We start from the raw sequence: 27,740 nt of genomic DNA on the forward strand, positions 1-27,740 counted from the left end.
AGTGCAGCCCCACCATGCTGCTGAGGTGGCTGCTTTCCTGTCTGCCTGAGCTGGCTGACAGAACTAGCCTTGAGCAGAAATTCTCACTAGTGTCTTGGTTCCTAAGACCATCGGAAATATGTGTTTTTTGATGGTCTTAGGCGACCCCTGTGAAAGCGTCGTTCGACCCCCAAAAGGGTCGCGACCCACAGGTTGAGAACCACTGTTCTAGTCCAATCCCCTCTGCTCAGGCAGGAAACCGTATACTATTTCAGACAAATGGCAGTCCAATCTCTTCTTAAAAACTTCCGGTGTTGGAGCATTTCAAACTTCTGGAGGCAAGTTGTAAATTTGATGCTCTCTCAGGTTGCTACTGAACACAGAGTTTTGAAATATAAAGAACTGCTTTCACATACACAAAGAACAGGAATGAGAAACTTTACATTGTATTTCCTAGATTTGCTATAATTATCTTTAGATGTGGATCAAACCTTCCCCAAGCTGATGCCCTTCTTTAATCTCCCAGCCAGTATGACCAAACCAAACTGGAACATCAATCACAATGGAGCTCTAGGCCTAGGAGGCATGGCTGACACTAACGATCAGACGGGAGACAGAGATCCAAAGAGCATAGCCAGATAATTACTCTGGTATTTGGGTCCAAAGTAAGTACACATTCAGTTGTAACCAGTTAGGTCGTTTTGCCAATGAAATACTCCATTAGCATAATGGAAGGCAACTCCTACTTTTCCTTCAGCAATTTATGCACACAGTGAACAAAGCAATGTGGTCACTAAAATTACCATTGAATTTTTCTTCCATCTCCAAGTGAAGACATACAAGAGCTTATTGGCTCCAGGAAAAATTAGAGATGAGCCTTTTCTGCCTACTTCATAAAATGTGCAAAATCCTAATTGGCAGATTTCTCTCTCACACAAGTGCTTTATTATATTTAAACCCTGCTTTTCAGAGACATCTGTAACAAACCATAACGGCATCAAGATCATGATGGCTATATGATGATGTCATCATGTAAATGCAACCTGATGCAAGAATGCCAGCCACGGATGGCTGGCATTTGTGTGATGAAACCATCAAATGTGTGCAGGCACTTGCCCTTTCTCTTTTGCCAGTCCTGCAGTCACCCAGGCCATCTTGCTCTCAAATATTCAAGAAGGCTTATATTAATAGATTTCATAATTAAATATATAAGACAACAACATCATTTATTTCATATCTTTTTAAAAAATTTAAATGGAAGCATTCAGATGAACTGGATGAATCAAAATACAGATTCACCTACCATGTTGAAAATAAATTAGCTCTGATTTATTTAAATAAAATATTCCTTCCTTCCATTCTTACACCCTGGTGAAAAGCCATAAATAAGAGAGCTAGCTAGTTGTGATAGCTTGAGTTTAGCAGGGTTTTTTTTTTTTTTTTTTAGTTTCACTGTGTGGAATGACCTTTCAGTCTGCAATCAGGTCAAGAAGCAGCAGGACTCAGAACAATTTGAAAAAAAAAAAAAACCCTTACTATAGAGAAACAAACATGCTAGGAAAATAGTTTATTTGCTATATAGAGAGATACAGATTCCTGAGCCAGACGAAAGGACACCTGCTAATATATTACAATCTAGGCATATCTCTTAAAAGAATGAGTTCCAAAGTCTGAGCATATTGTAGCTTTAAAAATTCCCATCAAATGTTTATTCAATAATGGACAGAGAAAAAGAGATTCTTCAAAAACAAAACTCAACACTTAGATGTCAGAAAGGTGTTAAAGAGTACAGGGGGAGCAATGTCAAAGCAATGGGTTATGGAGCCTGGCTAGAGACAGTTTGGTGCAGTGGTTAAAGCACCAGGATAGAAACCAGGAGACCAAGCGTTCTAGTCCTGCTTGGGGCACAAAGCCAGCTGGGTGGCCTCGGACCAGCTTCTCTCTCTCTCTCTCTCTCTCTTTCAGCCTTAGGAAGGAGGCAATGACAAACTATCTCTGAAAAACCTTGCCAACAAAATTCCAGGGAATTATTCAAGCTGTGTCCGAAAATCGGAATGACTGATCGGAAGAAAAATAAATAAATGAAACCTGATACAGCTACTGATCAACTGACCTGCTTCCCCTTGGCTCAGTACTATTAGGTCAGCAATGGGCACGGTTTATGAATCCTATCACACATACTTTTAATATTAATAACTAATTCAATTTCTTCTTGTGATAAGGGACAGTATTAAAAAATAAATTTTGCTTCCTACGGATTCTGCTGGAAAAAAAAACCAGGTTAATAATAAACAATTACACAGAAGTTATGTACTGTATACATATAAATGAGTACAGTCACACAAATACACATGCAGATTCATTATACAATGATTTTTACATATATTACTCACATGAAATATATATTTAACCTTTGCACTCTACTTTCCTGCATGTCTTCAAGATAGCCATTCAAGTATTATTCAGGGTAATAATGATAAGATACCAAACTTCTACTTCATTTTATAAAGACAAATGATTTAAGTTCAATAGCTTATTTTCTTTCAAATGCTGATTTTGGAAGACTTCCCAAAAACAAATGGAAAAAAAAATGCGTCATTACAGTTCTCCATAGAGCAATGAATTGTAAACTATCATTAAAAGCCATGGTGGCACAGTGGTTAGAATGCAGCATTGCAAACTAATTCTGCTGATTGCCAATTGCCAGAATTTCAGCAGGTCGATCCTCACCAGCTCATGGTTGACTCAGGCTTCCATCCTTCCGAGATCGGTAACATGAGGACCCAGATTGTTGGGGGCAATAGGTTGACTCTCTAACCTGCTTAGAGAGGGCTGTAAAGCACTGGGAAGCGGTATATAAGTCTAAGTGCTATTGCTATCTTGTTTGACATTGATATCTGGGAAGATTCTAGAGCAGATTAAAAAAAACACTTGTAAGGATTTCTGAAAATGTAGGTATCTGTAGTTAGCATGAAATGATAAAGGATGTGTACTCAATCTTACATTATTCTTGGGTGTCTAATTTCCACAGTAAATTGTAGGAATACTATGAAAATAATATACAGGTAGTCCTCAACTTATAACTACTATTGACCCCCAAATTTCTGTTGTTAAGTGAATCAATCCCGTTTTACAACCTCTCTTGCCTCAGTTGTTAAATGAATCACTGCAGTTGTTAAATTAGTAATATGGTTGTTAAGTGAATCTGGCTTTCCCGTTGACTTTGCTTGTCAGAGGGTTGTAAAAGGTGATCACATGACCCTGGGGCATTGCAACTGTCATAAGCATGAGTCAGTTACCAAGTGTCTGAATTTTGATCACCTGACCATGTGGATGCTGCAACGGACTTTAGTGTGAAAAATAGTCATAAGTCACTTTTTTCAGTGCCGTTGTAACTTCAAGCAGTCACTAAATGAATTGTTGCAAGTCAAGGACTACTTGTACAGTGATACCTTGATACTCAACTGCTTTGAAACTCATCGAATTTGGTATTCAACACATTTTGTCGTGAAAAGTTTGTCCCATTGTACTCATTGTTTGTTTGGTACTCAATGCACAAGCTAGAACTTGTCAATGTCGGCTGCCTTGTGACTCACTGAACTGGACCTTGGGCTTTCTATAGATGTAGCATCTGTTCTAGTATTGAACTATGATTATTTCATATATTTTGAGTACTATAGCTAAAAGAAGAGACATCAGGTCAATGGAAGTTCAGCTGCCACTGTGAATTAAAGGGTTCCAAGTGTTAGGTAGCTATATTGGGAAGATTATGGTTATCTTGTCTTTTTAAATACATTAAAGCAAGATGGCCTTTTTCCAAGATGAAACCATTAAAATAAAGAATATTCATGACTAAGGTAATGACATAGATAATCTTAGATCGCAAGGAAGCCTGGCCATGGATGGTGCCACTATTGAAAGAGAAATTCCTCATTTTATAAGGACACAAACATGGATTATGGGAAGCATGAATGAAAATGTGTCATTGTCAAAACAGGAATGAAACATACAAATTGGATGTTTTAGAAGTAGATGAATTTCCAATAGGCCAACTTGATGATGACCATAGATAGTTATAGCCACTCTACTCCAAAAGACTCTGGAGAGCTATATTGATTATCACAGGAATTGGAGGATGACTGGATTGCATAAATACAATAATACATGAAGCAGATTATGAAAGTTTTGCAAAGAGAATTACTTCCTTACACTAATGCCTCCAAATGACATAAATGCCTTCAAAAACATAAAACATAGATTCTGGTTATAGACATTACTAAAATAGACTACTGAAGATAAAGAAACTAAAACCCAATAAGTCAAACCAGGTACAGACTGTGGAGCAGATGTGGTTTAAATAAAAAAAAAGTAGGGTTGCCATAAGGAGAACATACAGTTAGCCTGTAAGATCAGTGTAAAGAACAGATTCATTTATATGAAGTAGAATCTGAGCAGCTAAGAGAGAAGACATTGTGAAAACCAAATTGGGAAAGAAAATAACATGACAGGCACGGAAAGGTGGAAAAAACAAAACTCTTGGGGAAAGAAGAACAGAAGAAGACTGAATACAAACTTCCAACCTCAAGCAAGAAAAGAGGTCTCGGTTAAGAATGTTAATAAACCCCATGACTAAAATAGAAAGGCCCAAATGATTATGGAAGAGATTGATAGCAAATGAAGTTGAGAAGTTGAATCCCTTTACAAATAATATTTGAGAATAGAGAAACATTTATAAAGGAAAAAGAATATTCAGGAATACATTCCACCATAATGTGAGGTATGATAGGATGTCATATAGGAAAAACAAACAGAAATGAAATACCTATCAAACAGTTTAAATCCTTGTGAGAAGAGGCAATTAATGAGCTAACAGCTCAAGGTCAATACATTTGGAACAAAATGTTGTAGCCTATTGCTTGTAAATAATTTGTTTATATATCTATACCAAAGAAAATAAATGCCAGTAAGTGCACAAATTACCAAATCAGTGTGCTACTTTCTTATACAAGCTTTTTGCTTAAGATCTTACAAAGAGCCGTAAATGGGAAAGAGATGCCAAATGAACATTTAGAAAAGTCAGAGGAAAATTAACAAAAGATGGATAATGGAGAGGGTAAAGGGATACAGAGAGGAGGATTAGCTTTGCTTTATGGAATTTGCAAAACCATTAACTATATATATATCATGCCAGAATGTAGAACAGATTAAAATTAGTGGGTGAGCCAGGACCCTTTATTAATATTTTGAGGATTTTTTTACAGTGAACAAAAAGCACTGTAAGAATCCAATTTGAAAAACAGTGTGATTCAGAATGGGGGAGTGAGTGAGACAAAGATGCATTTGTCCCTATTATCTGATCTCATGTATCAATTAATAAATTATTTTAAAATGGCAATATTAGAAGGAGTTACATCTGACATCAAAACTGGAGACCCAAACACCAACAATTTGAGGTTGATAATTCATTTACTGAAAGAAAAGACTTAGGGGACCTTACTATGAAAAAAAGTAGAAGGTGAAAATCCTGAGTTAATCTTAAATATTCAGAAAACAAAGGTTTCATCCATCTGCATACTTGCTAGACTTGCTGGTCTAGTGACAGCAGAGAAGTGAAAATGGTAAGCAGTTTTGTTTTCCTAAGCATAAAAATGTTTAACCATGGACAGTATGCTGAAGAAGGAAAATAGATCCCACAGTGACAAATCTGACCAGTTTATGAATGCTAAGGATATTTGATATCTGAATGACAAGAAGTATTAGAATAATTGAAGCCATAGTTTCTCCAGGGGTAATACCGGTCTAGATAAAGGTAAAGTTTTCCCCTATCCTGTAAGTTGTATCCGACTCTAGGGGGCAGTGCCCATCTCCGTTTCTTAGCTGAGGGAGCCAGCGTTGTCTGAAAGCCTAGAAGGGATGAGGCTAACTTCACCTCAAGGGGAATGATGTTCCACAGAACAGGAGTCACAGCAGAAAAGGCACTTTTCCTGAGTCTTCAGGACTTCATACTCAATAGCATAAATACAATGAAGGTGTGTGTCTTCAATAAATGTGATCATTGGAGCAAGGCTATTGCATCTGCCCTGATCAAATAAGATGGCGGCTAAGATTTATGAGTTTTCTGTATCTCTTCACTGCTATCTTATTAGCAGATTCGACTCAAAATCCTCTAACCATGTATAGTGGCAATGCAGAAGACCATTATTATTTCGAGGAGTTTAATGGCATATTTTGATTTTGCCTTCATGTTAAGAAAATTCTAGAAGATTAGAGCCCATTCTGAACTAGCCTGCTTGCTTGTTGTTTTTTTAGCTCTTGTTTACTGAGGGGTAGGGATCTTCATGTAGTTTCAAAGCTTCTGTTGCCATGAAAGTCTCAGACTTTTGATTCCCATCCGAGTCATGGGACAGTCAGTTAAGGTCACATCTTATAGTCTCATGACTATAAGCAGGGCCATGAAGTCATGGTGCCAGATAAAAATCTTGGGATTCCTGGTGTCTCTTGCGAGCTTCTGCATGGAACCTAACGCTGGGAACTGTGGAAATTGGCCATCCTTGGGGTATCTCTACTGTTATTATTAAGGAGCTCCTGGCAGCCTGTAAGAGAATTGCATATTATCTTTCTTGGTATCTGTGCTTTTTATGTTCTGCTTTTCAATCTGTTTGCTTGAATTAATGATAAAGCTTAAAATCCCTTTATTTATTGGAGCGTTCATTGTCTCAGGATCCAAAAAAACCCAAATGCCTGGGCACCTGACCACTGTTCTGGCACTTGGCAAAATCCCATGACACAAAGATGCTTATGTAATTGCTCTAAAGCAGCGTTTCTCAACGTTTGTGTGAAGGCAACCCCTGTCACACGGACGCGCCGCGTATGCGCGGTGCCACCCCGTGAGGGGGGAAAATGGCGGATCGCGTTGTTTGGCGACCCCTGTAAAATGGTCGTTCGACCCCAAATGGGTCGCGACCCATAGGTTGAGAACCGCTGCTCTAAAGGGACATGTCTTGGGAGTGCTACCTTTGTCTCATCCCCAGCTCTTGATGAGACAGCTTACATTTGCCTACAGTTGATCCAGTTTAACAGTATCACTGTGGATGCAATTTGCAGTGTGTTATCAATGATGCTGGTGATGATATATTGAGGGTCTATTACCTGGCTATTCTAGGCTGCGGCAACACCACCCCTCTACCCTTCACTCATTCAGCATTTCCCTCCATTGCCTTTTGGGCGTGGGTCACTGGAGGTATAGGAAGTACATGGCCTCCTTATAAATTTAAATTTAGCACTTTTAAGTTTAGCACTAAAGAGTAGCCGACTTGTCTTTTTTAAAACAAAACAAAAACAGGAGTAATGTTCTCTTGATTATTTCTGTGCCTGTTACTAGGAAAGCAGAGAAATTGACAAGGGAAATTGACAAGACCTGTGATGTTTAGGCGGGTGGGTGAAAGAATGCTGTTTCCAAACAACCTCATTTCCTCAATAACTAGTTCTAATAAAATAGACATGCAGTTTCTTCCTAAAATCTACCAGTGAACATGTTTGGCTCTAAAGAGGAAAGGAGAAACCAAAAAATACTCAAATGCAGAAGAACACACATGCACACCCATACGGATCATGCCCTTGTCATGATTTGTCGTATCATGCTATCACACGCTCTCTTTTGTCCCTCTTTCTAAGATCAGACTTAAATTATTTTGCCCCTAAAATTTATCTTCCTCACCTCTTCCTGCCTGGCCACTACCCCTTTTCATTCCTTCCCCAAGAATTTTTTTGTGTGAATGTCATGGCTAAGCTCCTTAGCTTGCTACTTACTCAGCACCGTTTCTCATTCTATGCTTATCACAATATAAGAACAGAGGATATATCCAGAAGAACACCTGACAGACTAGCAGTTTCTTTCTGATGCACAGGGGAATCTACCAATTGTGTAGGACAGGGGTAGGTAACCTTGGCTCTTTTATGACTCATGGACTTCAACTCCCAGAATTCCTGAGCCAGCTATGCCATGAAATCCATGAGTCATAAAAGAGCCAAGGTTGCCTACCCCTGGTGAAGGAGAAGGGATGGCAGAACCAGGGAGTGGAGTGAAAAGGAGGATCAGCCTAGAATTCTTACACAGCCACAAAAGAGCTAAGTCCAAATCCCCTCCTCCCCTATGTGCTGTTGACCTCTATCTAACTCTAAGCAGGGGTCAACTGAAAAGATTCCTATGCATAGGCTTTTGGCAACAGATCAGTTTGATTGAACCTTCATGTGGAGACCTGATCTTTCACACCTAACAAATTGTTTTCTTTAAGGTAAGTGTGAGAATGGCACTTCTCCCTGCCTTGCCATGCAGGCAAAATAGAATACAGTGACGAAGGCAGTACCGATCATATGCTAGCATATTTTTCTCCTACCTTAAGCACTGGAAGAGGCACTTTAATATAGTGGTGAGAAAGATCCCAGATCACGGTTTTCTGTTTCTTTTTTTACTAATATGCCCTTTCTCTCATCCTATCTCAGTTACCCCAGCTTGGGTGTAGACTCAATGCCAAATTTCTCACCACTGGGAGGCTCAGTTTGGGAGGTCTGCCTTGAGTCCTCCACTTATGCATCTACTCAAATGGCTTCTGCATGGTTGTGCAATAGAAGCAGGAGTATTGTGGATATGTCCTATCCTACAATATTTTTTCAAAGAGAATGTAGATAGGGGATAACTTTCTGGAGATAGGGGAAAACTCTGTAAACATATTTGATGCGTTAGGACCCAACCCTATTATAAAGCTATTTCTATTACTTATCCATTTTTTATTCCTTTTTTCCTCAAGAATACAGGTTCTAAATAAGTTAACTGCTATCTCACACTATATTGATTTTAGTGGGAGTTTGTGACTAAAATGCACTTCGAGAATTACATCATGGATCAGTTTTATTTAGGAAAAGAAAAGCAGCTCCAATGCATATAAAATCTGATGACAGATAATAACATGTGTTTAACATTAAATGTGGAACAAGTCCATAAATCAACATTTGAGTTATATCAACTGACAAAACTTTTTGTACAAAACTAATTTTAAAATACATTATTTCTGCAATTCAAAAAGCAACTTTTCCCATGATCATAAATTTACTCATTATAGATGTCATGTAATGACAAAATACCAGATTTTAAAAATGAAGTAAATAAGTAATAATCCCAATGTAGATTTTTAATGACTAAAATTTACAGATGCTTCATCATCTGAGCCATTAGTAGCACTTTTGCTTTCTTATTCAACATTACATGTTCAGTGAGTTTCATAACCAAGTAAAGCTAGGAGTAGAATTTTAGTCTACACTGCATTGCTGTAATCAACCAGAACAATTGAAATTGAAGTGATAAATAGCATTTTAATCCCAAATTTGTACAAAGTTCCAGATATACCAAGCTGTCATTAGGAAACAAAGGATAGAATACAAAGCATTGTCTGCACTTACTCAAATGGCTTCTGTAGGATTATGGAATAGAAGCAGGAGTGTTGTGGCCTATCCTACAATAATTCTTCAACTGGCTTCTACAGGATTATGGAATAGCACTTAGACTTATATTCTGTTTCACAGTGCTTTACAGCCCTTTCTAATTGGAGTCAGCATATCGCCCCCAACAATTTGGGTCCTCATTTACTGATCTTGGAAGGATGGAAGGCTGAGTCAACCTTGAGCTGTTCAGAATCGAACTCCTGGAGTGAGCAGTGAATTAGCCTGCAGTGCTGCATTCTAACCATTGCACCACCACAGCTCTGTAGGTAAAGGATAAGGGATAAGTTTCTCATCATTGTCAGGTTCAAATAAAGTTTTGAGATTTGTAGAAAAGCAGGCATAGTTTGGCCAATGGATATATAGAAAGTTAGATAATTAAGAAAATTGTTCCAATACCTGTTTCTAAGTCAATACAAAGTTCTTTTATACTAGAGACAACCAGTTTTCAGGATCTAGAATGAAATGTAGAAGAAGGGTGTAAGGAAAGAAGTATTGTGGCTTAAATGACAAGGCATCAGCCCAATCACCTACATGCTTGGAATTTAAAAGATCTGAAAGTTAAAATGACAGGAAAATTAAGTCCACCTGATCTGACACTGTAAATTTATAAGAAGCCTATAGATATTCTAAAGTTTCTGTGCCCATTCAGATTTCTGTAGGAGAGTTAGTACATTTCGGTGACAATTTTGAAAGGTTTCCTTGTTGACTAACAACTTCTGGTTAAAAAATATCATTTTGTTTTTGGCTGGTAACAACTTCCAAGGAAAGAATGTTTCAAAGAAGAGGCTACCTTGACAATTCTGACATGGATAGTGGCTGCAGACCTTCCAGAATGACATCAGGGTTATGATCCCATACAGCAAATGAGCAAACAGGCACAGATTGACAGGATGGATTGAGAATGAACACCTCTTGAGATGAGAAAGATTTGTTAGGCTTTGGAATGCTACCTAAAACGGGAGATGAGTCACTTGAATGGCCAGGGCTGTAAAATTAGGAATAATGTGGAAAAAAACCCCCCTGACAATTCTCAAAAAATAGTGATGGGAGGGAGGATGTCCCAAAAATGATTCTAAATCTCTCTCCTTTCAGTGAAATACAATTGCTTATATAGTATACTACCAGTAAGTCAAGAATATATTTCTCTCCCTTAACATAGGGACTATATTTTAAAGGTGTTAAGAGTGCTCAAACTGGCGTGTGATGATTGATAGATTCCTCAGAGTAAATCAGCAAATCAAGAACTTCTCCAAAATATCGTGAAAAATATGATAAATAAATCATCTGTTCCTAAATCTGAATAGCATTACTGTCCTTTCAAAGTTCCCCTATGGACAGTGACATACCATATTCCTACCCTCTTTCATAGATTGCAGATTGCAAAGCCCTCTGAGGTCTAATTTGGTAAAGATTAATACCATCTGCAATAATTCTAAGAGTTCAAAAATGAATAGCTAGTAATCATGAATATTCCTGGGAAACCATTCTTCTTTTGGATTAAAAAGAAATAGAACCCCTGACAAGAAGAACACAGGTGGGGAGCGAATAAAACTAATTTATACGTTCTCATTGATAAATTCCTTTAGCTAGGCTGACTATGCATTTCACATTGAGTATTGTTGCCTTGCTGGAATCAGGAGTCCAGGAAAAGATTAACCATGGAGTCCCAATATTTACGGTATCAGTGTTTCCACTTTTCAAAACAGGTTGGCATAATCAAAATATCTGTTGGGCAAGATAGGAGGATATACTTGCTAGGACATGGTAAGGGGATGGTGGTGAGACTTTGCAGTATGTGGGTGTTGTGACAAAAAGATGATATCACTCTCCTAATGAAAATTTGAGTCCATTCCTAAATTACTGGACTATGTAATGAAAAGGCTAACTAATGTTGTAGAAGGCCCTGGCAGTTTCCATTGGCGAGTTATAGAGGTTTCATGAACTTCATGATAGGCCCTAAGATCTAAAATCCAGCTACCAAGACTCTCAACAAGAAATTGGTCAGGCAGAGTATGATAAGCATGTGTGCATGTTATGATTCAATTGAGGTGCAAAAATCACCACCCCAAAACCCTGGAATCTACCCAATCTTGCAGTTGTATTTTGGTGCCAATCAGGGTTTGCAGGGTAATAAGAATTATGAACTGCTGATGTATATAGCTCCTTATGTCAATCTCCTTTTAATTTATAGCTTTCCTAGTCTTGAAGATCTGAATTCTATGGCTGGTCTGAAGTTTTGCTTCTCCTTATAATGACATGTCTAAGATAATATTTCAGAGTGGGAGACTGAGTGCGGCACTTCTGTTTGATGTCCAGGTTCTCCACAATATCAGCCCCACTAGGTAGGTCAGACTATGAAATCAACTTCTCAGGATTTCTTAAACTGTTTTTATTGCAATTGGCTATAATAACAAAATTATTATACCACGCAGGTAGATTATCTCCCCAGGATCTCCTCTTCCTTATAGTTCAGTGGATTTGGAAGGTTTCTATCTGAGATGTTTTCTAACATTATCTGGACATTTTGAACTTAAAAAATGTTTCTCCTTTTGGCTAGGCAATAGAGCCTGCATATCAGAGAGCCTCCATCGAGGTCATCTTCTGCTCTCTAAATTACGTACGTTTCTTGGAAGAAGTGTAGCTTTATGTTTCCCTGGTGCAAGGTTTTTTTCTTGAAGTCTCACATGTTTCTGGTAAAAGGAAGGAAAAGAGTGAACAGTAGCATCTTCCTTTCCTATTCATACTCTCCTACAATTTCTTATGTTTGCCATCAAGGGCAAAGTAGACCAGCATTAATGTAGTTATGGAGTCTGTAGTGCTTTGATTAATTAGCTCCTTTCAAATTTCATCAAACTGTCCCTCCTTGAATTCATGGGTTAGATATATCTTTTATTGTAGCCCATAGCCTGAAGGAACAGCTGAATCTTATTAACATATTCCCACACACAACACTGTTTTATATGTTTGATTGGATTATTAATTTAAGTTATCTCTCAGGATTTCTGTGGAGAATCTCCACCATCCATGTCAAAGTGGTCTCAAAGGTACTTTTTCCGATAGGCAACTAAACTGTTCTTTTTCCTTGAGGAAGAAGAAGTTTCTCTTCTCATCCAAGAAGCTTCCTTGGTTCTGGCAGGATGGTGGGGGCGATGAAAGAATTAGTTCTGACACAATGGGGTGTTGGGTGTTGGAAGGATCATATTTCTTTGGAAGGATCATATTTCTTTGCAGTCATCTGGTTGTTATCACTCTCCCTGAGAGCTGTTGGGGCCACTTGCCACTGTGCCCTGTATCAGAGTGCAAATGGGGATGGAATCTTCTTGGAACTGCTGAAAGGACTGCATTGGGAAAAATATATCTCAGGAAAAACACAAAACTCGTATATGCAAACTAGACTTAATCAGAAGGTGGAGATTTTACACCTCCCTCCCTCAGTAGGCTAATTACAAATCCTATATGGTTGGTTAGTCAGTCATTTGGTCACAGGGAGATATACACAAGATAGGCAATAAATTTGCCTGGATCCCCATCATACCTATCTGGAAAGGAAGTGGGTACTTAACATTGGAAGACTGCATCAACTAAAGCAGCAACAGCATCAGCTTGGTTCTTCTTGGAAGAACACCTACTGTCATGGTTTGGGCTAATTACCTAATCATCTGAGCTTGCTGGTCTGTCTAGTAATTCTGACACTGGAGCTTAACACTGGCCTCTGTCAACAGTCAGCAGCGTTCTCAGAGTGTCCATAGCTATTGTGTTAATCCTTAATTTCTAGGCTCTCTTCCCATAGCAATGGGAGTAGAAGTGGGAAGTCAAGCTGCTTGGCTCCCATAACCAGGATTTGCAGTAAATCATAGACCTTGAGACTTTACAAAGCTCATCTAGGCTCTGAGGGCAGGATTTAACTAAGTCTCAGAGACGCAGCTAAGCTAGATAAGAATCTTTATTGAAAACAAGAATGGAGCTAAATAAACAGCTGATTGCCCACTGCCTCTGTGAACAAGCAAGTGCCTCTTATATCTACAGTGACTCAACCCCACAGCTTTTTCTTCCTGTGCTTCCACACAAACTAGCAGACTGTGTGTGCAGGGCTTGGCATCCTTGAAACCAAAGGGTGGATGAGTATTTATATACACTTGAGTGAAAAAGTATTTGTATCCTTTCAAATTTTTGTTTTCATAACACCCCCACCCTACCCCTGAATGTTATCAGAATTTATGTGGCTCCTACTGATATACTACACACACCATACCAATGCAAAAATACTACCATCCTCTGTCCTCTGCCAATTTGATCAGTTCCACAAAAGGAAAGAATAAAACTAGATTTCATGAAACATTAAGGGATGATTTGGACCAGCCCTACTCTTTATAAATCATACTGATTTTGGCTTCCCTTATCACAGTGAAGTTTTCACAAGAACTGAAACGAAATTTCTGGAGACACTTGTAAAAAAAGTGTCACTCTGGAAATGGTACCAAATCCATTTCTAAAGTTTCTCAGTTTCACAAACCCACAGCCAGAGAGATAGCACTGATTTAGAAGAAGAGCGAATTTTCCTAGGAATGACCATCCTGTCAAAATGATCCCAAAAACATAATGTAAAATCATCCAGGAAGCCACAATTATTGTTGGTTGCAGAACTGCAATCAAAGCCCCACTCTTTTGCATATGCATGCAACATTGAGATACATATAAAAGGGCAACACACACACACAAACACACACACACACACACACACACACACACACAGAGAGAGAGAGAGAGAGAGAGAGAGAGAGAGAAACTGTATCTTGCTTAGCAGAACACTGATACCCATCTCAAGTCTTCCAAAAATCAACTCGATGACTTTCCAAACCTCTGTAAGGATGTTCTGTAGGACAATTAGCCTACAGAAAACTTCTACAATTATGCAAGCTTTCTGTGGAAATGAGTATGTATTAAGTCATCAAACTTCTCAATATAGCAAAAGAGACATTTAGCTATAGTTCTATTCAAACTAATTTGAGGTTCAATGAATATCATTAAGTCATTATAAATAGGACTGGGGAACGTGTGACATTTTGAAATATTTCTGGTGCATTCTGTATGGGGGTTGTAGTAGAATGATACACTGTACATTGAATTATACTGACAAATTCCTATTTGCCTATACATAGTAACACAGAAATGATTCCAGAAGAAAATTGAGATTTGCTAATCTGGTAAATAAAGTAGCTAATCTAAGACTTAGACTTAGACAAGGGAATAGAAGGGGAACTATCAGATTTGCTGATAACACTAAAATGGCAGGAATAGCCAACACCTCAGAAGACAAGTTCAGGATCCAAAAAGATCTTGACAAACTTGAATGGGCCCTATCCAGCAAAATGAGTTTTAGTGTGGAGAAAAGCAAAGTTTTACATTGAGGCAGGAAAAATGAAAGCTATAAGTACAAGTTAGGTGAGACCTGGCTTAAAAACAATAACTGTGAGAGGGATCTTGGAGTCCTAGTGGATGATCACTTGACTATGAACCAGCAGATAATACAATCCTGGGTTGTATAAACAGAGGCACAGAATCAGGGTCATGCGAAGTATTAGTGCCACTTTATAAAACCCTGGTAAGACCATACTTGGAATTCTGCAACCAATTTTGGTCACCATACTACAAAAAGATGTTGAGACTTTGGAAAAAGTTCAGAGAAGAGCAACTAAAATGATCAAAGGCTTGGAGACTAAAACGTATGAAGAAAGGCTGCAGGACTTAAGTTTGGCTAGTCTAAAGTAAAGAAGAAACAGGAGTGACATGAAAGCAGTATTGCAGTATTTGAGGTGCTGCCACAAAGAAGAGGGGGTCAAATTATTCTCCGAAGCACCAGAGGGCAGGACAAGAAACAATGGTTAGAAACTGACCAAAGAGAGAAGCAACCTGGAATTAAAGAGAAACTTCCTGACAGTGAGGGCTGGACTAGAAGACTTCCAAGATCCCATTCTATTCTATTCTATTCTATTCTATTCTATTCTATTCTATTCTATTCTATTCTATTCTATTCTATTCTATTCTATGTGGAATAATGAACAATCACTAGAATAATGATGTGTCTGCATAATTACTGGAATAATGCTGCATTAGTAGTATGCAACTAACCTAATGCGCATTGCACTTGGATACAATGTATGTAGCAAACTCTCCATTGTATACCTATGAGAAACGGACCTAATGTATTACAATGTGTATTTCAATGTGTATTCCTTTGTTCCTGAGAAAAGGAAAGTATAAAACTGAAGTCTGAACCCGCCCTCGGGGTTCAGAATTGCTAGTTGCTATTGCTTTTGAACCTGTGCAATAAATCTCTCTGCTAAAAAAACCTTCTGGAATTCGTAAGAGTCCTTTCGTTTTCCACAAGATTTCCTATTCTATTCTATTCTATTCTATTCTATTCTATTCTATTCTATTCTATTCTATTCTATTCTATTCATACTACTTTATAAAATCTTAGTAAGACCATACTTGGAATACTGCATCAAATTTTGGTCACCACATTATATAAAAAAAAATATTGAGACTTTGGAAAAAGTGCAGAGAAGAGCAACTAAGATGATTAAAGGCCTGGAGACTAAAATATATGGAGAATAGTTACAGGATTTGGGTATAGCTAGCCTAGAGAAAAGAAGTACTAAAAGTGACATGATAGCAGTATTCCAGTATTTGAGGAGTTGCTACAAAGAAGAGGGGGTCAACATATTTTCCAAAGCACCAGAAGGCAAGACAAGAAACAATGGATGGAAACTAATCAAGGAGAGAAGCAACCTGGAATTAAGGAGAAACTTCCTAACAGTGACAAAAATTAACCAGTGGAACAGATTGTCTTCAGAAGTGGGTACTTCATCATTGGAGATTTTTAAGAAGAGACTAAACAGCCAATTGTCTGAAATGGTATTTGGCTCCTGCTAGAGCAGGGGGTTGGACTAGAAGACCTTCAAAGTCCCTTCCAGCTCTATTCTGAATTAAAAAGTAATAGACAAGGTTCAGCCACAAAAGATTTTGACATGTTTTTTCAAAAACCTTCCTCTCAAAAGCCATTCTAAAAGTTCAGTAATTAAAAAAAAGCAGATTATGCTTTTATCTGACTTTTATGCTATACATCTGAAACTGAATTAACAGTTTAGCAAAATTTAATTTCCGGAATACATTAATGAGCATTTCAAATGACATTTTTATTATTTCTTATATAGCAATGGCCTCATTTCTCTCTTGCATGCCACTCTGAAAAATTTTCATTTGAAAGTGCTTCAGTACAATGCACATTTGCATATAAGATTACCCTAGCTAGACTCTTGTTTATGCCTTCCCTGATTTTTCTCATCTACTCAAAATTTACATCATAAATTTTCTACCATAGAAATTGAAAAAAAAAAAACTAATCTAAAACTAAATCCTTCTGTTTATTAGGTTAAAATTTCCGAACACTCCTTGCTAATAATATTGCCATTGCCATAATGCTAAATCAAAATGCATTAAAACCAGTACGAAAAAACGAAGTCCTCTGCCTAATTTCTAGTTTTTAAATGGATCCTGTAAACTTCTGTGCGTTGTCAGCTCTTAACTTGTTCTTCTGGTTTTAGCCCAACAGTTTTTGCTTCCTTAGCAAACAGGCTGGCTCTCTATTGGCTCATCACTTACAGTAGGGTGGGAAATCTGTGGTCTTCTGAATAACAACTGTCAACATCCTTTCCCAATGGCCATTCTGACAAGGGTTGCTGGGAATTGTTCAACACAAGGCCTCCTCCTGGGAGAAGAATACACAACCACAATGATCCTTTAATCTCTCCAGGCATAAGCTACCAGATTCTGTTTGAACATAAGGAGAGCTGTATTTCTTGAGGCAGCCAGCAGGTCTTTCTTTTACTGGCAATAGAGATGAGCAGAGAATCAATTTCCTTCCTGACACACGTTTGAATTGTACTGCTCTATTCAGTTTAATAACATTGAAAAAAAAAATGGCTGGTTATTTTCACAAATATTTGAGAAAACTTACCCATTTGTCCCCTTTTCCTAACATCGAAGCTGGAAGAAGTGTTTTCCTCCCAAAAGAGCACATATGATCATAGCCAACAACAACAAAAAAAAGGAAGAATCAAGACATTTCTTCCAATTGATTACTTTTTTTCCTAGTATGTAGAAGAGGGGTGAGTGTGAAAGCGTGACTAGATGGGGTTGCAACTACCTCATCAAAAAGCCATACGGACTAGAATGTAAAGTAGTGAACAGGAAAGTGCAGTCTATCCACTTTCACACGGGGATCTGATTGGAGCCTCTGAAAATGACCCAATCCAGTAAAAAGGTCTAAGCCAAGGTTGTCTACCCCTGGACTCTAAGCTATACTAAATCTTCCTCTACAAATGTATATTTATTTCTGTGTTTGAAGACTTTGCTTGGATCCTTCAATATTCTGCACTGAAATGCTGTGATGGGTCTATATCTATAAGAACAGAGTTGTGCAAGCCCTGGAGTTCCCTGAGATACTCTATGGAAGTGGAAGTGCTGTAGCAGACTGTATCATATCTACTAAAGATTTTGGGAGTTCTAGAGTCTGAAAATCAAGATTTTGTTCCACCTAATTTCTTTAACAAAGTCTCAATTTTTTGTTCCCCATTTCATCTTAACCAATTTAATTCTGTTTCCCCCCCCCCACCCCCACCCCGGAATTTCTCTATTTGGGAAACAGCCTAAAATGGCTACCTATTTCATTGGCTTGATACAATTATTTTAGTTAGAAGTTCCTGACATGGAGATTTCAACCTCAAAATATGGACGGACACATTAGGCCTTTATCATCTGTCTACCTGAGATCTGAATGAAAAAAGGGGGATATAAATAATAAGGAAATGAATAACAGCACATGGTAGTTAGGCTAATATATTTCCAAACACAAATTAGCTTTTGATGTCCCAGTTAGGCGTACTTTTGGTTCCTAATTTTGTTCCTGTTCCTGTATTCAATATGGAGGTTAGTAGGTCTGACCATAAACGTTTAAAGGTTATTAAAAGAAGACCCCCGACTTACATCCATTCAAACCACTGTCTGAGGTTACAACAGCACTGAAAAATGTGACTTATGACCAGTCCTCCCACTGATGGCAATCACAGCATACTCAGTGTCACGTGATCAAAATTAAGGCGCTTGGCAACCAACATGTATTTCCAACAGCGGCAGCATCCCAGGGTCATGTGACCACTGTTGGCGACCTTCTTCCCAACAGGCTTCCCACACACAAAGCCAATGGGGGAAAACGCATTTGCTTAATGACCGCATGATTCGTTTCACCACTGAAATGATTTGCTTAGCAACCATGGCAAAAATAGTTGTAAAATCGGGTGTGACTCACTTAACAACCCTCTTTACTTAGCAATGGAAATTCTGCTCCCAGTTGTGCTCATAAATCGAGGATTACCCATACTCTCAAAATATACAGAATATGAAGTCCCCCCCGGTGTGTTTTGAACAAACATGCACATATAAGTGCATAAAGTAGAGTACTAAAGACATAGGACAGCACTGAAGAAGATGCTTTGGAATAAATGAGACCCTTCCATGCATTGGAGTAAATGAGAATGCTCCCTAAATGAATGAAAGGAAAGAAAATAAACTGGAAGAATTAAAACTACTTGTTACAAGAACTACACGTCAGGTGAAAACTTTTCCATGTTGCGTTTTGAAGTCTTTCCATCTCCTCTGCAAAGTGATCTGTCCTTCACCCATGATATGACAATATTTCTTTGCCCCTCTCTGCAGACATTGTCTTCCCCTGGACAGGACCAAGAAATAGATGATATTCTGTCATGAGGTAAATCCTACTGGATGTTATGTTAGATCAGAAAAAGTCATGCCACCATCTCTGTTTCTCCAGAAATTTCTTCCTTGCGGTGAGGAATTAAGATTCCATTAACTCAACAAGACTTTAATAGAAATAAGTTTCTTTGCCTAAGGCTTCAGGTAATCCAGAGATCTGAATGATAAGGGGAAATTCTCATATGACTGACAGTCTTCTAAGTTCAGAGCTAGTCACATGCATCAATTAGACTTGTATAAAGGATATTTATCCTGCAGGAAGATAACACTCTAGCAAGCTGAGACCTCAGACACTTAGACTTTTTCCAAAAGTTCAGAAAGTTGGAATTTCTTCTTTTCCTCTCCCATTGGTTTTCCTATATTATTTTAGACCTGTACAAAGCAATTATCCAAGATGAATATGTACATTTTATAGGTAACAGCCACAGTTATGCACTATACCTGAAAAACTGTTTTTTGAATTTCTGAGGCTGGCTAATATGTTCAGAGTTAAAAATCGTTTTCCAGTGTGGCAAAAAGAGAAAACAAAGGAATATTGGGAGATAGGAGGTGATACATTTTAGCCAACAATTCTACTAACCAAAGTGGTTTGTGGGATGGTAGTCCAAGGCAGAAAGAGGGTGATCCCCAGTACAACATGTGAAACGTGTCGTTAAGCAAAGCACTAATGACAGCAGCTTCTTTGTTCCTGCAGCCGCCAATGAAGATACAGCAAAGGAAATGGAGGAGCTGCAGTTATGTGCAGTTGTGTGCAGTTTATGTGCATAAAGTCCTTGTTTTTCCCACCAGGCACTGCAGAATAGCAATTGTCCATTCACAGCACATAGCAAATAGTCTGCATTTTGGAGCTAACGTTTTTGCCATTTCTAAGCTAGTCCTTATGAACCAAACGTGGGTAACTCTTTCTCCCCAAGTAAGCCTTCAAAGTGCATTCTTAGGACGAACCTCAGCAAAGCTTTTGGTCTTTCCCCTGTTTTTACAGAAGCAACCTGAGTCTGAAAACAAGATACATTTAATAATTAAAAAAACAAGCATTTTCCCCCTCCCCCCAGCGCGCACACACGTTATTCAATTCTTGCAGACAATATACTTGCAATCTTTTAATTGAAACGCACGCACACACAAAAGGCCGTCACTGGCTACCGGGGCGAGATTTTAAACACGCGTCTCTCCAAGTGAGTCGCTCTTCCAAATGCACGCTGGGTCCCCGAAACAATGTGGGCTCTGTTTTCAACACTAGCTCGGGTTCCTGCGGCACACGCTGGTCATTTCAATGCTGCAACAGTCGTCCAAGTTAAGGCTACAGGCTGCCCTTTGATGACGGCCAGTCCCTTACTTCTCTCTCTCTCTCTCTCTCGCTCGCTGTAGCCCCCTCCCACGCCAGCCAGCTCTCCAAGCTATTCACGCCGAGGTGAAATATTAACAAGACCGCCGACCGCCTCTTCGGGGAAGCGTAAAGAACAACCCGGACGTTGGTAACTTTTTCACTTGAAAACCCAAACCACAAGAACCCCGATGCTCGAGACGCAACACCCTGCGCGATTCTTCCGGATAAGAAGCGACTCATCGCGTACAACCCCTCTCGGGACTCTCCACTTCAAACATTACTGAAGGAAGCTGGCCGGGGGAAGGAAGGAGTGGGTGGGAGAGGCGAAGGGGAGCACCCCTCCTCTGATTTTTGTTTTCACACAATTCATACAAGTTTCCAGGATGCCTCACCTCTGGCTACTCGCACGAACAGAGGAAGGAAGGAAGAAGGGAGGGAGGGAGGGAGGGAGGGAGGGAAGGAGGGAGGGAGGGAGGAAGGAAGGAAGGAAGGAAGGAAGGGAGGGAGGGAAGGAAGGAAGGAGGGAGGGAGGGAGGGAGGAAGGAAGGAAGGAAGGAAGGAAGGAGGGAGGGAGGGAGGGAGGAGGGAGGGAGGGAGGGAGGGAGGAAGGAAGGAAGGAAGGAAGGAAGGAAGGAAGGAAGGAGGGAGGGAGGGTGGGAGGAAGGAAGCTTGTTTCACAGCAAGCCTCGCAAAGTGTTTTCTTCCAAATACCCTTGTAAGTTCGTTCAATTAACTTTGCGCAACTGCAGTCTCCCCCCTGAAGGCGAGCCCCAACCGTGCCGCCTCCTCGGCTCGCCAGTACGTACCTCAACCATTAAACAAGACATTTAACCATAGTGGCAGTTCGGTGACCTCTGAATGCCGGGAAAACTGGAAGCGGCGCAGCCTGTTCATGAAGCCCCGACCTGCACGATCCCGAAGCTGCATCCAAGTCTTGGGCAGAGCATTCGGGGAGACGCGCCAAGGGACGGCGGAAGGTGCGCATTGGCCCGGAGAAGGGCAGGAGGGAGGAGAGAGCGTGCCCGAGCGGGACGCACGCGGAGCAGCAGCCGGAGCGCAAGAGCCAGACTTCCCGACCGGGCAAGAGCTGGAGAAGAGCTCCGCGGGTCTTGGCGCAGTCTCGGGCTGAGCGGCGAAGGCCGAGCCGTGCCTGGCTGGGAGGTGCTGTCAACTGCCACAGGCACAGCGCGGCCGGCCAATCAGCGGCGCCGAAGCCTCCTCTGTTTATGTTTCCTCGTTGGAAGAGTGACGTCAAAGGGGTTTAGTTTTTCCTCTGCATGTGCTATTAATTTTAAAGGACTACTATGGGAAGAATGCGGCGGCCGTGATTTCGGCAGGCAGGCTACCACTCTACCCTAGACAGAAACTGGAGCCTTAGTTATTAGTATTAATATCATCATCATCATCATCATCATCATCATCATCATCATCATCATCATCATCATCATCATCATCATATCATCATCATATCATCACCACCACCACCACCACCACCACCACCACCACCACCACCACCACCACTATCTATTGCTATTGCATAGACCGAAGCTGCCAGAAAGACTAGGATGCCAACATGCGTGTTGCAGAGGCACAATCAAAATTCGTAAGGAGTTTCAGGGGTAAATTAGGATCTGTTCTCACGGATTATATCTTACCTTGTTTTATGTACTCCTGCTTCCCAGGTGTTGTTGTGGGATGTCAGTTGCTACCTCTGAAAAATACTATCCCTTTACCTTGAAACAACAGGTTATGCCTTTGTTTATTCATTTAAAGCCATGTTTCGCTCATGCCAGCCTGGAGGGCATTGGGTGGCCTCAAAAAGCTAAGCAGAATCGATATTAATTCAATGGAAGACTAAGACGTGGGGCAGAATGAGAAATGGGAGAAAAATCCTGGATGGCAATGCAAATCTTCCTGTTGTTGCAAGGAGGGATTTGTCCTTACCAGGATTTGTGGCTTTATTTCAGTAGAAAATGTTTTGTGTTACCAAATGGGAATGGAGGAATCATTGCACCTAGGGATTTACTGCTAATAAGACATGTTACCCAAGGAAAGTGCTTCAAGAAGAAGAAATGGGGAAAAAAAAACATAATGGGAATGGTTAGACTGCAACATAATTATCCCTATTCAATTCTGATGGTACTATAATCCTTCTCTTGCTTGGTGTTGTTTTCTTCTGCTTTTGAAGGAGAAGTTATATGGAATCTGCTTCTCGTTTATCTATTCAAATGTGTAATCCACATTTTAAAACATAACATCTCCACTAATTTCAGCTGAACTCCAGATGTCTTCACAAATGTAACTAACTAGTTTTTGCAGCACAATACAGAAATGGATTGTATTGCCTTCTTGAATTTTCATCTGATTTCATTTCATTTCATTTCCAGTTTGACCTTCTCTCCCTTTAATACTAACCAAGTTCAATGCAGTCCTAGCTGCTCTCTGACTTTGGTTGTTTGCTTGACGTTTCATGGCCCAACCAGGTAGCATCCTCAGTGCTAGGGAAAGTGGCACTTGCCCTGTATATAAGAGCAGTTGTGTAAGAACACTATTCAGACAAGCAGAAACTCACTGCAGCAACCACGGAACAGTAGAAAAAGGAAACAGTCTGCCTATGCAACATCTTCCAACAAAATAGATACTCAAACAATTTTTATCAGAAGAGACCTGGATCATTCAGTGCACTAAAACACATCCAACTGTGAAAAAGATAATAGTGCCATACTGGAAATACATATCAGGAACAACCAATAGACTATTACAATCACATGGTCTCACCATTCCATTCCATACCAACCAGCATAGACTTCCAAAATAAAGTAAAGCAAGACCCAAGAAGAACAAAGAGGACATCTACAACATAAAGTGTAAAGTCTATAGCAGGGGTCTTCAAACTTGGCCCTTTTATGACTTGTGGACTTCATCTCCCAGAATTCCTCAGCCAGCGTTCCTGGCTGAGGAATTCTGGGAGTTGAAGTCCACAAGTCACAAAAGTGCCAAGTTTGAAGTCCCCTGGTCTATAGCAACCACTATGTAGGACTGATAGGCAGAAGACTAGCAGAGTGCATCCATGCACACCAACTAGCAGTCAGAAGATACAATGAAAATCCCTTAATTTTACAACACATGGACAGATTCAACCATAGTTTTAGTTGGGAAACTGGGAGCATCCTTGACCAAGCCAGAGCCAAAACTCTAGCGAATTCCTGGAAGCTTGGTATACAGACAAATCAGCCATCAGTAGATACATAGAAATAAACCATATTTATACCTCATTAAAAAGAGACAATATGAAGAGAGAACAAAAAACTAAGAAAAAATAGAGACAAAGGAAGCAAAAAGAACACATCCTGCCCAGCAGCCAACACTTTGATAAGCAGCGATTAACACCAGAGAGATAATCAAACAGAAAACAATACCCTAATCAAGGAATTACCAAGGGGAAAAACCACAACCCGGACAACATCGGCAGGGCAATTTACTGTATATAAAAATGGACTAAACTCCACATTCACTAGCACTGAAGATGTTACCTAGTGAGGTAATCAAACATCTGCAAAAAAGGATCCAAGCTCAGAAAACACCAAGGACTCCTTAGTTCATTCCTGAGCTACATATATTCTCTCCAATGGTTAGTGTTAAAAATAATCTCTTAAAAGGAACAATTATTTAAAAACATATCCATCACAATCAGAATCATCATCATCAAAACTGCATACTTTTCCCTCACCTCATGGCAATTTTTTTTTTACCTGCAAGTCTGATGGCAATAGTCAGAAAAAGTATATTCAGTTTAAATTTCTGTGCCCTTCTAGGAGTTTAAGCAGTGATGTAGGACTAACCCAGGGGTAGGCAACCTTGGCTCTTTTATGACTCATGGACTTCAACTCCCAGAATTCCTGAGCCAGCCATGCTGAGGGGAAAGGGAGAGGTTTCCAAGCTGAGCAATGCCGGCTCAGGAATTTTGGGAGTTGAAGTCCATGAGTCATAAAAGAGCGAAGGTTGCCTACCCCTGGACTAACCTAATGGTGGAGACTGCTAAACCTGACTGGTTCTGATGCTAAGTAAATCAGCTCCTTCTTGGCTTCAGTGACTTTTAAAAGTATTTTGAGTGCAGCTACTCTATTATATCTTTGCATGTCTGGGAGGCCATTTTAACCTCAGCATCTGTGGATAACCAATTAATTTGATGGCGTAGGGCAGACATGTCAAACACACGGCCCGGGGGCTGGATGTGGCCCGCAAAGTGGTTTCATGTGGCCTGTAAAGCTATCCTGGAAACAGTGTGGGAACAGCCCCTGCTTCCTTGGCCCAGGCCCAGGCCGGCCGGGAACCAATGTACAATTTTGTGGTGGCCATCTATACTGAAATGTATTCAGTCTTAGCTCCACAAGGTCATCTAAAAACAGCGAGGAACCAGCCCCTGCTGCATCAGCCCTGCCCCCTGGGTGGATGCTGGGGAGGTGTCACCCTTTGTGAGGAATGAAGAAATGGACCATGCCTTGGAGCTTGCCCCGGTCCCACTCCCTTCTGCCAGAGACCCTCAGATCTGTCTCACTCCTGCCCAGGCCCCCACAGGCACCCTTGACATGAACGATATAGAGCTGGCATGCCTACCCAGTAGGCCACACCCACTCCATCCATGCTCACTAGTAGGCTGCACCCACCCGGCCCCCCTGAGGGCAATTGCAATGCTGATGCGGCCCTCAATGAAATTGAGTTTGACACCCCTGGCTTAGGGGGTGACAACATTAACAACCTAGATTAGCTCCCATAATCTGGATTATGTGGATTGTCATATAGCATCTTTAATCCCTAAAACTGGTATATGATTCCTTATTGTATAGCTAAACCTAGCATTCCTTCTAGGATTATTACTAGTAACTAGCTTGTCGTGTATGCAGACCACATACATCCCTTCTCATTGTTGAGAAATTGCTATGAATTACTGATACTGTAAATTGCTGTTTCAACCAAATGAAGGAAGCAATGTATTTGTAAAACAACTCAATTGCTACAAATCAGAATGCAGGTTTAGAAGGTTAGCTAGAACTCTGAGAAGAAATTTGGAAGGTTAGCAATTCAAAGTGAAAGAAATACTTTAAAATGTATTCTTGAATTCTTCAGCAAGCTTGCTAGCATCAACAATAAGAAAAACATGCAGCTATTCTATCGTTCCTTCCTTAATGGGTGAAAATTAAAAGATGAAATAATGGGAGAATACAAGAGAATTGGTGTTGTTGTTGTTTTAAAAAAAGGATATCCACATCTGGTTCTCTTAATAAAATGTTATGATGATTAATCCCTTGATGAGAAGAAACATTTTGCATCAAGAAGCACTGTAACAAATGTTTAAGTGGATTTATAGTAAAAATGATATTTGGTGATGTGTTTTCACAAATAAGTGAATTTGTTCATGAATTAAAAGCTGCCTTATAGCTGTCCAAATGGACTCCGGAACATTATCTGACTTTCTGGAGTAGACTACATGGATTTGCTGGAGGAGGTGACAGAGAGAAAGAAAAACATTATTTTTGCATGAATGAAATCCACTTACATAAAGCTAACTTCTCCTTGAATAATATTTTCTAAGGTAATACAAACCTGTACAGACATATTTTAAATCATTTTAGTGAGATCTTAAAAGTGCATTTGAGAATTACCCTGTGATAAGATGAGTGGACAAAAAATTTGATAAATAAAAAAATTGCAACTTAGCACAAATTAATAGTGTTTTTTTTTTTAAAGAATCTCATGGCAAAAAGTACAGTGACTGACCTTATATAATGTTGGATTCAGTGTACAGTGACTTTGTTTTTTTGCATAGGTCAAAAGTAGCATCTTTATCAAAACTAGAATCTCAGTCGCATTTTTTTGTTTTCCCAAATTCATGCCTCAAGATCTATGAACTCATATGAAAGTCAACATGCCTGTAGAAGTCAATGCACCAATGGAAATCTATAAGAAAGGAAAATATAACTGATGTACCTGAGTCTCCTTCATACATGACTAACATGGATGGATGACGATTTGCATGATATCTGCTGATGACGTTACTTAAACATTGCAATACATCCACCAATGTGACAATAGCAAAGATGATTACAACAGTGTGATTGGGCAAAGAAAAGATTAGAAAGTATTAGAAAGTCTGATAGCTGGGCACAAGTCTTGCAGTTTAGCACTCAGGCCCATAATAAATACTCAGGTTGTAAACAGGCTCTAAGTTGGAAGTAGACAGTGACCTTAGGTTTGTTTTTCAGAAGCAAAGGTGATATTTAAAGGAGCTCAGTCAAGTGTTGTGATTACACTGGAGGGGTGAAGAGACAAATTCCCTTGAAAATCTCTAGCTTGAAGGAGTTAAGAAACTCCTGACAAAATGTTCTACAAGCTCAGTAAAAGCTTACGTCATGCAGCCTCCCAAGGAAACAGTAAAGCTTCTCAGCTATTGAAATGTTTTTTTTGGAAAAAAAGCTTCCAAAATAATGTTCAATCAGCTTTTTAAATTGGAAGCATTATTTCTAATTGGATGTGCGGGATAAAAAAAGTAGCACCCAATGCATCCTGCGGCTGAATTCAATGTTGAAAAAAATTTCTGAAATGGAAAAGAATTATCCGTAATACGGTAAAAAGATACTTGCTGCTATTAGAATAATCTGATATAATAATGAAAGCAGAGCTTCTTTGTATCTAATATTAATTCAGACACAGCTTCAAGATGTTAGAATTATATATATAGATATAGATATAGATATAGATATAGATATAGATATAGATATAGATATAGATATAGATATAGATATAGATATATTCTGAGGTTTTCGCAGGTGTTTGTATGTAGATCTTTGGTTATTCGGGTTTTCACCCACGTAAAATTGGAAGTGTCTTGGCGACGTTTCGACGAAGTCCCATTCGCATCTTCAGGCTGGTGTTTTCAGCTTCGTGCTTCGAGGAGCATATATATATATTCCTTGAGAGTCTGTTGTTCAGCTTCTACATTTAATTTTAGCTGCCTTCCAGAACCTGATGCTTTCCAGATATACTGAATTACATCAGCTTAGTATAATGTATCAATTGGGCTAGATTGTACCATTGATGGGTG

The 27,740-nt window shown here is 39.5% G+C and overlaps 1 protein-coding gene across 3 annotated transcripts in view; it reads right to left on the bottom strand.

Moving 5' to 3' along the window:
- Positions 1-27,740, bottom strand: part of PDE7B (phosphodiesterase 7B) — a 184,195-nt gene that overhangs the window by 115,712 nt on the left and 40,743 nt on the right. For 2 of the 3 annotated variants that reach the window (XM_039323457.1, XM_039323451.1), the window contains exon 1: positions 21,445-21,838. The exons of the other annotated variant lie outside the window; for it this stretch is intronic. In XM_039323457.1, coding sequence (XP_039179391.1) covers positions 21,445-21,465 — 21 coding nt within the window. In that variant the 5' untranslated portion in view covers positions 21,466-21,838. Of the gene's footprint in view, positions 1-21,444; positions 21,839-27,740 lie in introns of those variants that run through there. 3 annotated transcript variants of the gene reach the window in all.

The sequence above is a fragment of the Crotalus tigris genome, unplaced genomic scaffold (genome assembly GCF_016545835.1).
Source record: "Crotalus tigris isolate CLP2741 ecotype Arizona unplaced genomic scaffold, ASM1654583v1 scf7180000017611.44802233496:7321179, whole genome shotgun sequence".
Classification (NCBI taxonomy): domain Eukaryota; kingdom Metazoa; phylum Chordata; class Lepidosauria; order Squamata; family Viperidae; genus Crotalus; species Crotalus tigris.